Source organism: Corvus cornix, chromosome 2 (assembly GCF_000738735.6).
Source record: "Corvus cornix cornix isolate S_Up_H32 chromosome 2, ASM73873v5, whole genome shotgun sequence".
In the NCBI taxonomy this organism is placed as follows: Eukaryota; Metazoa; Chordata; class Aves; order Passeriformes; family Corvidae; genus Corvus; species Corvus cornix.
In genome coordinates, this window is record NC_046333.1 from 70,997,887 (window position 1) to 71,012,957 (window position 15,071).

The 15,071-nt window shown below is 38.2% G+C and overlaps 1 protein-coding gene across 2 annotated transcripts in view; it reads left to right on the top strand.

Moving 5' to 3' along the window:
* Positions 1 to 15,071, top strand: part of PIGN (phosphatidylinositol glycan anchor biosynthesis class N) — a 106,310-nt gene that overhangs the window by 66,769 nt on the left and 24,470 nt on the right. For both annotated transcript variants that reach the window (XR_005601417.1, XM_039548843.1), the window contains exons 16-22: positions 471 to 570; positions 682 to 774; positions 2,124 to 2,215; positions 3,906 to 4,017; positions 8,124 to 8,232; positions 11,757 to 11,859; positions 14,195 to 14,297. Coding sequence is in view for 1 of the 2 variants with exons in the window: in XM_039548843.1 (XP_039404777.1) it covers positions 471 to 570; positions 682 to 774; positions 2,124 to 2,215; positions 3,906 to 4,017; positions 8,124 to 8,232; positions 11,757 to 11,859; positions 14,195 to 14,297 (712 nt within the window). In the remaining variant the exon portion in view is untranslated. The remainder of the gene's footprint in view (positions 1 to 470; positions 571 to 681; positions 775 to 2,123; positions 2,216 to 3,905; positions 4,018 to 8,123; positions 8,233 to 11,756; positions 11,860 to 14,194; positions 14,298 to 15,071) is intronic.

The window sequence follows — 15,071 nt, forward strand, 5'->3', positions numbered from 1 at the left end:
GATACCAACTCAGTATTATTCAGAGAAAATGAGACCAACTGCAGTTAGATAATGAGCTGTCTCATAAAGCACAGGAAAAGCTAACAGGGAAGGTTTTTCTCTCTATAAAGCTTCTGAATGTTTCATCAGTTATGACAGACATTAAGCACAACATAAACCAAAAATATTCATATACTCAGAGTCAGTTGGGGTAGTGAATAATCTGAAGCTTGTCCAAACACTGGCGAAGATGTGCCAAATATGGGAGGAAAAAAGCTGGAGGGTTTTGTTGTAGATTTTCTATCAAGTAAAACTGGGCAGAATGATCATCTGGCCATCACGCGTGGGGTCTGGGCAGGACCAGCAATACCTCTAACTTTTTTTGTGTTCTGACCCCATCCTTGTCCTGTAAAGGTAAAATTCTATGTTATTTCTGTGTTTTTGTTTTTTTTTTTTTAATAAATGTTATCTTGTTCCATCATTTTGAACAGAATTCCCGTTATTCAAGACCTTGCCACAAATGTTTTGTCACTTCATATGGGTCAATCTATAGGATTCCTCTTGGTTTGTATACTGGGAATTGAAATACTAGTAAGTATTTTATCCTTATGTATCAAAAAGGTATCTCATTGCTAATATTCTACCTCTTTGAGGAGTTAATGTGTTTGATTTTCAGTCCCTTCTTGAATTTTTTTAAATTAGGTCTTCAGCTTTTTCTACCGCTCTGCACTCACCATTGGCCTTCTTGTCTTTGCTGGCTGGCCAGTGATCACACAGCTGTGGATTCAAGCTAAGGTATTGTATTGCTTTGCTCAAGGTTTTAAATGGTGAACAGCTGGACTGCATCTTAGGATGTTGGGAATGCTTTGGAATGCTGCTTTGAATTCCTTTTCAGTTATGCTCTTTTCCCAATCTCTGTCATGGGTAGCATGTAGCAAAGCAAGGGAATTTAGTATGATCTGGCTAGATCTGTTATGCAACGTAAGAGTGCTTAAGAGTTTTGAGGTAGCTATGAGTTAGCTATCAGTTTTCTGTTGTTGATCACTGAAAAATGCTTGACTCAATCATATGAAATGCACACCAGTTATCAAACTGTTGCAGTGATTATGGTGTTGACATGTATGATTGGTGAAAGTGTCACCATTTAACTAATATGATCATTTATTAGAAAAAAAATTGAAGATAACTGAAAGGCAGTTGTCAATTCATTATTGTCTAATCAGCTGGGACACGCTGTTCCTCAGAGGCAGCTTTCTGTATTGTTTTTCTTAAGAAAAACCCTCAATTTTCATGAAGTGGCATGAAATTTAATTTAAGATACATTTCTTCCATTAATTGATTCCAACATCTCTTATTTCAGGGGATACCTAAAACCTAGGGTCCTGGGATAGAGAAAAGGAGTCAAATTGCTAAGTCTTGCTCTCTAAGAGCTGTCAAGATGGAGGCTTGTATTTGTTAATTTACAATTTTTTTGTTCTAGTTGAGTTATCGAGTAACTTGTCTTCAAGCTGGATATACACAGATGATGTTTTGTAGCATAAAATTTCCTTTCAGGAATATGAATTTGACTTGAACTTGAAAACTTAAAATGATACAGCTCTTAATGTTTTTAGTTAAATAAAACACCTGGGATAGGGTTTTTTTTCTTCCTAGCAAAGAGTTTAGAGAACTACTTAGATGATTATGGTGGCTAAATCAAATGGCACATAGATGCAAAGACTGGATAATGTTACCATATTCTCAGAGTATTCTCTCTCAATGCTGACTAATTAACTGCTGCAACCTTCTGAGAATATTAGTTTTATGCCTTCCTTCTATAAGGTCAATTGACAGATTTCTGGTGCCTGCAATGTGTGTGAAGGCCACGCTTTGAGAAGGTGCTTGTAAGTGTAAACTTAGCTTTAATTATCATTGTCTTTGATGGGATTTTGACAGCTATGTAAATGAAATTCTTTTCTGTGTTAAATTGAAGTGCTGTAATACCAATGACCCTGTGCTCTTTTTTTTTTTTTTTTAGCTAATTTTACTCCTGGGTCATGCAGGGTCTTTGCTCATGGGAGATACTAGTAGCTATTAGTAGTTCCCTGAAGTATTTCTTTATGATTAGACAATTGTCTGTCCACATGACCTCCTTCTTCTTTTAGACAAAAGCATTGATCTGGACTCTCCTGTGTGTGCTCCTGGCAGTATTTCCATTAATGCCTGTTGTAGGAAGAGAACCAAACATTCCTCTGGTGTAAGAATCTCATCTTGTTCTTTAAATTTTTTATTCCCTCTTTGATTCAAAATTTAGGCTGCCTTTTGGTATGTGTGAGGAATTGTATTATTGAAATCTGGCTGAGACAGGAATTGAAATTCAGAATTTAAATAACATGATTATATAGACCTCAGTTATTCACTAATGAGAATGAAAATAGACTTCTAATTCTTTTGCCATATCCATTTGGTCTTTGTGTTATTCTGTAATTTCTTGTCAAGGGAAACATTTCTCATAATACAAAATTTGCAAATTTTACAGGAAAATAGAGGTGATCATTAAAAGGGAAGCTTCAGTGGGGTGCAAATATGGTAAACAGCACTATGATCCATGAATAAGAATTCAGTCAAAAGCAATATACTTTTGACAGCATCTTTCAGAATTTATCCATGCAATTTTGAATAATCTGTCTTTGAATAGCACTCTGTACTAATGAGATATTCAAGGAAACAAACAGGATAGGCAGAACTCTCTTCTTCCTCAGTGTCTCCTGTGTCTCTTCTTTGTCCACTTCTGCATCTCTGTCCTGAGTCTTCCTTTCTGGTATTGCTTGTCTGATTTTCTACAGTTGTTGATTTGCATTGTTTTTCTAGTACATCTTTGTTATCTGTCCCTCTCCTCTTGTGAGCCACTCTTTGGTCATAGGAGCGTTCTCTCATATCTGGATGCAATCCAGGTGGCTGGCCTGAAGGGTTAGGCTTGTGGTCTCATTGTAGTTACTGCAGAAAGAGTGAATTTACCCTAGACTGTGATGGTACCGTGCCTCAGCAGAGCCAGGGTGCTTGATCCTCAGTGAAATACGGGATTTAAGCAGTAATATGTGATTGCAGGTAGAATTGAGAGCCCAGATATTTCCAAGATTATTGGCATTCTGCCTCAATATTTTCTACTGTGTTTTAAATCTGTCTGTTGAAAACCCTTCTTAGTCTTGATCCTTGGGCACATTAGAAATATTCAGCACAGATTTGCTTGGATTATATTACTGCCTCTCAGCTGTATGTACACCTGTATGTATTTCTGCTGGTCCCAACTGAGGTTTTTCTATTCTTTAGAATGTATGTGCACAGCTCAGAAATCAAAATGGAATTAAATTACCATCAGATCTTCCTCTCTGACACTTCTTTATATTCACCTTGCCCAGGCTGTACATCTTTCTGTTTATTCTTCTGATGAAACATTTTACCTTTGAAACACTGTGTTTATCTGAAACTTTTCAAGGGAGTTTTGAAGCTGGAAAGACTTGAAGCAGCAATTAAAAATATATGTATATGTGACACGTCAGGATGTTGAAGATAAATTGGTGCTGGAGGAGAAGATACAAGAAGGAAAAATCAGAATCCCAGTGAGAAATAGGTGCTTCTGTTTTTGAGCAGTGGCACTATCTGTCAAGTCAGGGCTTTTCAGTACATTAATAAAACTTGTATGGTAGGAGCAGGGAGCTCCTGACTCAGCTCAGTCATAAAAAGGAAACACAGGGGTGAAAGCAGGATTAGATGATCCAGGAGGAACCTGGAGACACTGAATATTCAGGATAGATTAGGAAAGCCAAAGTGCTTCTGGGGTTGAATCTGGTGTGGGATATCAAGTGCAACAAGACAGCATACAGCAGCAAAAGACATTTTTGTTGATATTTTCTGGAATTTTATTGTTCTTTTGTTTGTTTTTGCAGAATAGCAGCTGGTTTGCTGACCCTCTTGATATCTTTCTTCTCATTGGCATCTCTTTGTAAAAGTGAAAATAAGTACAGAGATAATGAAGATCTGAAAGTATATTTTTATCAGGTCAGTTGTTACTTTTCAGTAATTCTGTATGTTAGAGGGTTTTTATGTGCAAATTTTTACTTTCTAAGAACATGTTTCAACCAAGGCCACAATTTTCAAGATGAAAATGGCTGTTCCTAAGAGTTTTCTCCTTGGCTGTTTCAAGAGGACCATGTGCACGTATTTAAACATAGTCATGCTGTGTTCCCAAAAGCCCATCCTGTGCATAATTATATTGATTGATAAATAGATGTGCATATAGATTTTGATGCTCCGTGTGGAGAGTTTGAGAGTTTGTCCTACTTTTGGTCGGTGTACATGGCTTCCAAAGACCTTTTCAGTAGTTGCATGTGCACACTGAGGACAGGCTTGCTGGTTCAGGAGGCTGAACTAGTTCCAGTTTCTGGCTGTAGAAAAACAATGTGAGACTGATACTGAGCTGGTTTTCTGTGGGTTAAGTCTTTTTTCAGGTGAATTATAGCTTCATGAAATAGGTAGGTGTTTTTCATACTAGGAGCTAATTAAGTTCTAGAGAGCTTTAAAATTCTAATAATACCTTGCATGTCTGCTGTCTTTTGTTATTTTTTTTCCCCTCAACTTATTACAAGATACTGGTTTTATTTCAGGACCAGCTTTATTGGTTATGATTTAGTGTGTGCTGGCGTTTCTTGCTGAGCAAAGCAATGCACTCATTCTATCTGTGATTTAGGTATGGAGCTCAAATTGGTTGAAAGGAGGAAGGGAAAGAGTAATGGATGCTTAAAATGGCTTTACCTGAGCATGAACACATGTAAAATTTGGTGGTTATGTCTCTTACTTTTTTCAGCCTACATGTGGAAAAGAGATGTCAGTTCCTTTCCTAAGCATTTAGAACATAAATTTCCAGCATACACTCAGCAATTGATTTCTTGCTGGAATGCCTGAAAAAAGCTTACACTGGATGGGGGAGTGAGGGACCAGCTCAGCAGGTGACTGGCCAACCCAACTCACCACACAACTGCTGCAGCATCTCATGATGATGAAAAAATAGGTCCATAGTAAAAAAAGTAATGCCAGAGTATTCTTGAGCAAACTTAGAGAATCAGGAAATCCACTCACAGAGTGATACTTAATTAGATGAAGATGTTCTGCCTGCTTATTCGGGAAGTAACATCTTCATTTTCCTCCCAACTTTTAAGAAGATCATAAAGTTCCTGAAATTGCCTCTTAATCAGAAGATATTTTACAATAGTGACATCTAATTACTAGTCTCTTATTAGATTTTTGTTTTGGTACCTTAATTGGGAATGGAAAATACGGGATCCACCATTCACATTCTGGGTAAGGGAAGGATTGGGAAGTGATATTATTCAGATGTAGAGGAAGAAAAGGACATTACAGAGGCATTATATGTGTTTCTAAATAAATATCTTGTTTTGAGATTAGGTTACATTTAGCGGCTTTGAAACATACAGGAATACAAAAGGAAAATGCTTGTCAGAATACTAGTATTTCTAGGCAATGGAATTCCCTAATTCTACTTTTATATTTTCCTTTGAGTTGGACTTCTCAGTGGGAACAGGAAGCGGTAATCTTCAAAAATGCTCATTGGGAGCATTTTGAAATCCTGAGTTTTGATTTACAGCTCCCAGACAGTTTTAAAGGTGAGATGAATCCCCTAGTCAGGGGAAAATACCTATTTTTTAGTGGCAAACGGTGATCAGGCCACTGAAATTCAAATAGGTAAGCACACTCAATCAGGTTCCTTCTTTGCATCTGCCAAGGGATTTCTTAAAAGTAGGTTTTTCAGGTGCCCCATAGGTGGTGTTTGGAGGCAGTCATCAAAGGTTATGCTTTCCTCTGATAACACTGTTACTTAATGTTTGGGGTTGCTGATGAGTTAAACCTGAGCCAACCTAAACAGTTCTTTAACTCTATGATCTCTGAGAGGTCATTAAGGCTTCAGTAATGATGAAAACAGGAGTCATTCATAATCCATCAGCTAGACTGCTGCAGTGTTTACTGTATAACTTCATTTTTGCTGGAGAGAGCGCCAGTTTCTCTTTGCCATCAGTTTCATAGGTGATGTCCAGTTTTTGCCACGGTACTGATATCATGCTGTTTTCATTGGTTGATAATGTTGCACCAAGTTATTATTCTCAGGAGATTTGGACTTCCTGTGGGTCCAAGGTGGTCAGTTTATTAGTCTCCTCCTCTAAATTAGAATTATAGAACAATTTTGCTTGGAAAAGACCTGTGAGATCAAGTCCAGCCATTAACCTAACACCAAGACCACCACTGAACCATGTTCCTAAGTGCAACATCTACATGTCTTCTAAAAGAGGAGAAGTAAACAGTAGGAATCCATGTCATAGTGATGGAACCAGGGGACAGGAAGGGTGTTTTCTACCAGCCTTGTGCCCAGCTGAGGACGCTGTTTCTCCTGCCATTCTCCCTATGGGTTGTTATGATGGTTGATGCTTAGGGCTCCCAGCCAGAGCTGCTGGCAGTGTCAGGACTGCAGGTGTCACCCTTGGTTTCTTCTTTCTAGCTGTGACTTGCGGGTATGTTTGTCTGAGACCTGCTCTTAAGATGTTCAAGAGTTATTTCTGAGCATCAGAGAAGGTTGTGAAGGATGAAGGGAGACAGGTTCTTAGCTGGAGACCTCTGTGTGCACCTCCAAGTTTCTTCTGCTCTGTCCTGGAGATGTTGGTGGAAGCCAAGAGCTGTCTGAACTTAGTTAAATGGCAAACACAGATTCTAACAAAAGCACGTGCTGAGCCCTTCCCTGGACACTGGCATAGATCTAGCAGCAGTACGTTGTGCTTACTAATGTTGCCAGGACAAGTCTTCCAAGGTAAAGGATATATTATGGAGGGTGGCACAAAGTCAGTGCAAAGGGACTTCACCAGTGCCTAAGGGATATCAGAGGGATTAGCAGAACTCATGACACTAAAAAGAACTTGATAAGATATATCAAAGGGGAGAGATCTGACCTGAATACAGCAAAAGTGTCCAAAGTAAACACCAGAGGTCTAAAGGGTCCAATTCCCTGAGCTTTTGGATGCCTAATGTTTTGACCTCGGTTGTTGATGTCACAAAGAAATACGAGGTACATGTTCTTATGGCCTGAAATTAAATAGAAGCAGCAGATACTGAGCACCTGTGAAACTTGCCAAAAAAGAATGCTGATGCTAAATGTATCCTCTGGGCTGATCCCACTAGGTAGCACTGCGTCTAGCAGGGAAATAGCAGCTATTCATATGGTAAAAAGTGATAGATGTGAACAGTGTAGCTGCTGTGCACTAAAAAAGCCGCAACAGCAATTACATCTTGTAATGCAGTTTTAAAGCACGTTTGCAAAGTACTGTGCATGCTTGATTTGCCTTTTAGTGGAACTGCAGAGTTGTGAATAAATAGCAGTAATTGAAAACTTGGCTCAAGTGTTTTCTTGGATAATTGTCACCTTTCAAAAATTACTGACTCATGGGGTAATTTTCATAAGGTTTTTTGCATGTACTTGATCACTGAATGGTGTCTCTTGAATTAGTCAAAGAAAAAAATACCTCTCCAGCTTCTCTGCTTCTGCAAGGCAGAGGGCTCTGCTTGAGGTGGTTCAGTCAGTTTAACTGGGGGGAAAAAACCCAACAACTTCTTTCCATCTCTTAAAATCCACCTCCAATTTCTTCTGCTTCTTCTTACAGGAGCCTTCCCCTTTGCCCTTACCCAATTCTGCAGCAAAGCCAAAGGCTCTGCTTGTTCTTTGTGGCTGCTGTTTGAGGACGAGTGCACCTTGAAGGGCTGGGGGCGTGTTTTCTGTGGTTTGCATGTGTGTTTAAGTAGTTACTCTTGACAAAGAGCATATCATGTCAAATCAGTGATCCAGGTCACTTGTGTATGCTACTTTAAAATAGCAAAAGTGAAAAATAAGAATACTAATAAAAAGTAATTTAGACAGAAGCTTTAAAAAGCTGGTAATTGTAAATTATAAAAAATTATAAATTTTTGACGCTATATATATGACTTCCTGTTCTTATGGTGATTCAGATGAGGTGTTATGCAACTCTAAAGCATATTTACATCTTTAGTATGGGATGGCAGAGATCCATACATGAATTTTGTTTCATTGTCTGATTTCTTCTTTCTAGATGTTCAGTGTTGCACTTTCAACATATGTTGTGAGCAGTACCCATAACAGTCTTAAGAACAAACAGGGATTGCCTGTAATGAATCAAATTATTAGCTGGATGACTCTAGGTAAGAAAATCTTCCCTCTCAAACTTTTATGCCTGCAGTTTGTGGAGTCTGAGGTTGGGTGGGGGGTGATGTCACTTTTTCATTAGCATCTTACTTTCCTTTATCTGACTGCTGATAGTTCTTCTGTATGTCTGCTTTCCTAAGTGAGTTTTTTTGAGAAATGTGTTAGTCTTCTAAAATATTATTCCTTTTTAAGTTTGTGATAAAATGCAAATACCTTTGATTTACAACCAGCTTTGTCTTTTATTTTGGGTGTTCTGAATATTTTGAAGACCCCTTTTAGGGGTATAATGGCATAAATTCCCCTTTTGTTTCACTTGGAGTCAGATATGGGTGATCTGAGATGTTCTACAAGCAGTCCGGTTGAGCATAGGGAAATGACCAAAGGTTGTTGCTGTAATTCAGTGTAAACTTGAAGCTGCATCTGATGGCAGAGAACCTTGGGGTGTAGGAGTGATTTTGAGAGCTGCCTTGCAAAATATCTGTGAAATAATGATGATTGTATATTTTTGATATCTGTTAGAATCTAATTATTAAAGAAAAAAGCAATTTACAAGTCTGAATTTTTCACCACTCAAAAAATCATTGTGTGATTAAACAGAGCAAATGGAATTGTTACTGGAGTTCTGGAATGCAGTGAAGGAATGCCTTTCATATTTTTATGTAGAAAATAATTTCTATAGGTCTCCATAAGAAAATGTTAAGCACTGTTTATCCCTGAGTGATTTGAAATGTGGCGTTTGTTTTAGAGCTAAACATATCCCATGCAAAGTTTGATAGCAGCTTTTTGCTACAGGCCAAGATCAGGAATTTAAGCATAACTTAATGAAAGAACTGTGGTGCATTTTACCTACTTGCTGGTTGTCTTGTACATTCCTGTACTGGTGACATTGTTTTAACTTAAGCAGATCTTGTCAGTTTTAGCAATCCTGCTTCTGTTTGAGCAAATGGATTCAAGATGAAGTTCAGTGATTGTGATCAGTGTGTGTGTGAGCAATGCTTTCTTAGTAATGTAGCTTTCTTTGGAGCATTTGCCTTTCCATCATGCTCCACTAACTCTTTGTAGCCTGCTAAGCTAAATGGGGATCTCTGTGTGGATGAATTTCTTGCAGTTGTAAAGTCAATGAAATCGATGAAGTCCTGCTTGGCTTAGTGGAGCAGGAATTGAGTGTAAAGGTTATATTTCTCTCCTGTGTAAGGATGAAAGAGAAACATTTTTCATCTAAGAGATGATTCAGGCAGTCAGAGAGGTTTAGAGTTATGAGGAAAAAGTATATTAGAAATTCTCTTTGTTGTGGGTGATGATAAAAATAAAGCTAACAGTGAAGTAAACTGTAGGTACTCAAAATGTTTACTTGCTGCCACAGTAGTATTGAATATTTTAACAAAGTCTTTCAGACTGGAAGTAATCATTCTAAGTGAATATGATATACAAGGTAGGAGCTTTGTGTACTTGCTGAAATTGCTCTCCATAATTAAACACAGAAGGAAGCAGGTAAAACACCAAGGCATCCAACATGTCCTCAGTACTCCTCTTGGAGAGAAATGCCTTGTCATTACCATAACCACAACTAGCACCTGCCTTGTTGCCAGTGTGTACCAGATGGGACACACCATAAGAATTAAGGCACCAAACTCATTGTAGTTTTTCCAGGTTGATGGGATTACAGGTGGCCCAACTCCTCTTTAGCTTTTTCCTTAGTTGTAGAAGAATGGCACTGTTACTGAACTCTCAATTTGCATGTCTCTGTGTATTTATAGACCCAGAAACACACAGTTATCAGTATTTGTTCATAATAATACTGATTTATTATTGTGTCAGGATGCTAATAATACTTCTGAAATTTTCTAGGGAATTTTTGCACCCTTCCTAGCTATTTATTCTGATTAATATGAAGCCTAACTGTTTAAATTTTAACTTTGACCTAATTTTTTTTTTTTTTTTTTGAGAAAGGCGGCCGTTTGGGGAACCAGGCAAATGAATTAGTGATGGCTGGGTTCCTGCAGGCCTGTGTCCAACCGGCTTTAGCTGTTAGACTGTATGGTTCATTCAGTGTACTTAACTAAAAACATAAAGGCAAAACCAGGAGGTGTAACATTAATTCAATTGCTTCCCATGTCCTTCAGAACCATCTTAATATTAGCAGATATTTCTAAATGAATGTATATTATGTCTTAAAATTTTCACCTGTGGAAATTTATTGTAGCAACCTGCCAAATTTTGAGGAATTTGGTGTCACAACTGTGTACTGGGGTCATATACAGAGGTTTGTTTAGGTCAGCCAGAAATGTGCAGATCTTTTTAGGATTAATATCTGATGTATCACACCAGAGATGGAAGAGAAAGATTAATTATCATCTACCAGCCACTCATCTGTTCTCATCTATGATTGTACTCAGAGTGATACACATCTGATATGTTGAGTGTAATTCACAGAGGCCAGTTGCCATGCTGAATTTATTTCCAGCTGTTCTGACTTGCAGTGAGGTCCCTGGAGTTCCTCCTTGAATTGGGCCTTCTTGGAGCCCCTTGAAGTCACTTACTCTGTAATTGTAGCAGTGGCCAAGGCTGAAAGCCAGGAAATAAAACACACTGACTTAGGACATAGAAACCTCCTCACCTCTTTCACTGATGTGTTTACTATAAATACTAATGTATACAATGATGATAATCACAAGCGAGTACTTCCCATGTCTTATAGTTTTGTGTTCCTTAGAGTGATGATTAATTTTGACTTACTGTTGATGCAGCCTTTGAATGATTCAGTAATGTGAAGTTACTATACTGCAACAAAGGATCACATGAATGTTATTTGTCAGCATACTTTTTTATAAACATGCAATTTTCATACGAATTTAAAAAATCAGGTTTAAAGATTAAATCAGAGCAATGCTTTTCCTTCTCCCTTTCCCATCTTTAAGCCTTGGCCATCTTTCCTATTTTTCTTCCTCTTACTCACTTTTGCAGTAGCCCTAATTGAATTACAAAGGTTAGAAGGTCAGGTTGGATGGGGCTCTGAGCAACCTGGTCCCAGTGGAAGGTATCCCTGACCATGGTAAGGGGGTTGGAACTAGGTTATCTTTAAGGTCCCTTCCAACCCAAGCCTTTCTGTGGTTCTAGTACAGTGGAGCAGTGGCTTTGTCACTGCAGTCTTTGAGCTGCCAGGGGTCCTCAGGGCCATGGTAAGTAGTTCTCAGAGTAGTATTAAACAGTCAGGTTTGACTGGGGTTTAGGGTAGTGCTTCTGCATCATCTTGAAGACTTACTAACATCAGTTCATGAGAAATTATAAAGGCTGTGATGTAGAAAGACAGGGAATTAAAATGATACAGAACTGAAATTACTTTTGATGAATGTGAAACATTCCAAACACTGGATTTTCTTTAGCAAAAGTAACTTGGGTCATGTATGATCTGTATTGAATTTCTGTACATAAAATGTCAAGATTTGAGGAAAGTTATCTTGTTACTGAGTATGAAATGTTTTGCATGATGTGACTGATGGATCTCTTCTTATTATTGCAGTTTCTTCCCCAGTGTTGCTGCTACTGAGCCCCACGTTTCTCTTTCAGAGGCTGTTCAGCATATTGCTCTCCCTGATGTCCACCTACCTACTCTTCAGCACAGGGTACTTCATTCTTAATCTGTTTGGGTTGGTTTTACTTATGAAAATCCAGGGCTATATGTGAAACTGCTTCATCTCATGCACATTTCTATTAAAGGTGTAACACGTGCTTCCAGCATTTATCTCCTTGTTTAGTTTACTAAATAAAATTTCAGGGGAACTTTCATGTTCCTCCTTGCATTATAAACATTAGTTTGTTGACATTCCTTTCAGCTAGTCAAGGCAGTGGCTGGAAAGGTGTGTGTTCAAACAACCTTGCACCAAAATAAGAAAGTTTGGTTTAATTTATGCCATTTGTTGTTTTGATGTGTGCTTTTTTGCAAACAAAAGGAAATAGCTTCTCTCCCAGCTGCTCAGCACTGGTGTCTAGTTATGGCTTAAATGATGTATGCCAGGAAACAGGTAGTCCTAAAATGAGGGAAAATTTTATTCTGAGAGATTTTTGTGGAAGTAATTTTTTTTTTTAAAGGGATGTTGTTCCCCCTAAAGACCAGGCCTTTCTTCTTTTTGGATAAAAGTCAATTTCTCTGATGTTTTAAATGAAGAAAACACTGTGTCAGCCAACCCTTTCTTTTTTTTTCAGACTTGGTAGCTCTTAAGAGCATAATTAATGGGGAGTATAAGAACTGTTCTTTCTGCCTCCCCTCCCACTTATTCTCTGAATTTAATTACACTGGAAAATTAAGTGGAATAAAACATCTTGCAGCAGACATTTTACAATAGCTGTCTCCTGTGGATACTCTCATTTTAGTTGAAGCATCTCCTTTTTTTTTCTAATCTTCTGCATCCTCTTTCTCCCACTTCCCCATTAAGACTTTGATCCTAATGTTGCTCCTGACTGCACACCTGTTCTTACATTCAACCTTCTTAGCCTGTGCTGGCTACTGGATAAAGCATGAATGTTGTTCTCTCTGAGGCTGGCAATCTCCCTCTTTGTATTTTGGCCCTGCACCAGACCATGTAAATGCTGACAGCTCTCTGCTGTCTTCCTACAATGTCCAAATAGACCCAAAAAATTTGGAACAATTTTTAAAAAAGAAAACAAAACCCAAGGCACTGGTGCCAACAGTGTCCAGTGTTTCTCTCCTCAGTGCACTCTTATACCATGTCCTGATAACCCAGCACATAGCCTGGGTAATTGCAGCACCTCTCTAGGGGTAGTTAAGTGGAAGTACTGAAGCCAGCTGAAGAGCATTGCATACAACCACTTGTCAACAGCTCAGCTGAAGGCATTTAATCTGTAGGCAAGTGTAGACCATTGTAAGGGTTGTAGTGTTTCTACTAGTGACAACACAATTGTTTTGTCTTCATGTTTAGCTGCCTGTCATTCAGATAATTAAAGTGGAAATGTCTACTCAAAATTTTTTGTTCCAATTTGAAACTGCTTTGTAGCCCAATGGAAACAATACCAAGATTAACTGCAATGATTTCCTTATTTTTTAAACAAACAGGTGTGTGTCTAAGAAGGAAAAAGTAAAAAGAAAAACATTTACAATCTTGTCAGGACCAGTATTATAGTCAGTGACAGTATTATAATTTTATCCTGAAAGAAAAAAACACAGGAGGTACCATGAAGTGCAACTGGAGAAACTGAGTATTATGCAGTTTCAATTTATACCCTTATGTTATCTTGGGGTCTTAATCTCTCACATAAGTACACTCATACTTTGGAATTTGAGTGCTGTAGGAGCCAGAAGTACTCCTCAGAGGTTGAGAGTGTAACTAGAACAGCTTAGTGGCCATGGTTAGAGTGTGACTTGATGCTGCTATTGTGAAGGATTGGAATACAGTGAAGAAAAGAACATTTCACGGAAGTAAAATGTAATGCTCTTTTTATTATACAGATGTCTCTTTCCTGAGAGCCAAACTGAGGTCACCATAATGAGTTTGTGTGATCAGGTCCTACAGAGACAATCTCTAGTTGCTGTTTAAGTTGGACTGTAACCCCTCAGTTCCAAGTCATTCTCATTAAAAAATTTCTCATTTTGCAGAAAATGAATGTCAAATATGTTTCTTTTTTTCCTGTTTCTTTCAACTTTATTCCAGTTTTGTTAAAATTAAGGAAGGTACTCATGCAACATTGTGGCAGCCATTAAACAAAAAAATGCAAAACATGACAAAGCTGAATCAATCTCTGCTTCTCCTACTTTTGCCATTTGACTACTGTATGGCTTTAAAATTCAGCCAACTGTGGGTACTCAGAAATGGGGAGAGAAGGGGGAGAATGCCACTAGGTCTTGGTATATCCTTTGTGTGAAGAAAGAAGAAACATGTCAGCATTTGATGTTAATTAGTTGTCAGTGACTGCACTTACTATGATTATTACATTACTTTTCAGATATGAAGCTCTCTTTCCACTGGCACTGTTTGGTTTGATGTTTGCATGGATAAATATGGAACAAGAAGCACTGCAGCATTATGGTCTTTCACTCAAACCAAAGGTAACAGCTCTTGATAGATATATCAGGTTAATTAACAGTTTGGTTTTTTTTTTTTTTTTTTTGAGGGTGCAGTAAATATTCTGAGTGGTTTTCAGAGAGGAACACTTTGCATTTCTTTTCAGTTTGGGAAGCCAGTATTAGCTGTTTCATGAACTAGGAATATGACCTTGTAAGAAAGACTTGTAACTCATGTTATTGAAGGTATTGCACATCAGAGCCATTTCTAGGAATGCAGGAAGACAGTTTGACTTAGTAAGACACAGTGGTATGGTCTGTAGGCTACAGAGCTCTCTCTGTCAAATGTAGTGATAATTCAGCATAAGGTGCAGTAACTCTTCGGAGTAAGTACAATGTCACTGTACTTTTTTTGGTCTGATCACAGACTCACAAGTGAGAGGCTGAAAAAAAATTACTTGATTTCTGAAAAGACCCATAGGAAATATTAGAAATCTTCATTTGAGTTTGTCCTGTCTTTGTTCAAAGATGGAGACTTATTTCTGTTTATACTGACAAGGAACTGGAAACTAACTTGGAAATAGCACCTTCTCAGATTTGCCTGGAGGAGAAGAGGGAATTTTGTAATCAGTACAATTTCTTCCACCTTAAAATTTAGTATATTGTCAACAATTTGCAAAGGCCATGCTGCTCACGCTGCAACTTAGCTCTTAGATTAGGTCTAGGGTTGAACAAACTGGAGCTGTGGCGCTGTTTTGGCCAGATCCGAAGTGCCAGTTACAGTGGTTTGGGTCCTTGGAGCCAGGTGGGTGTGCACCA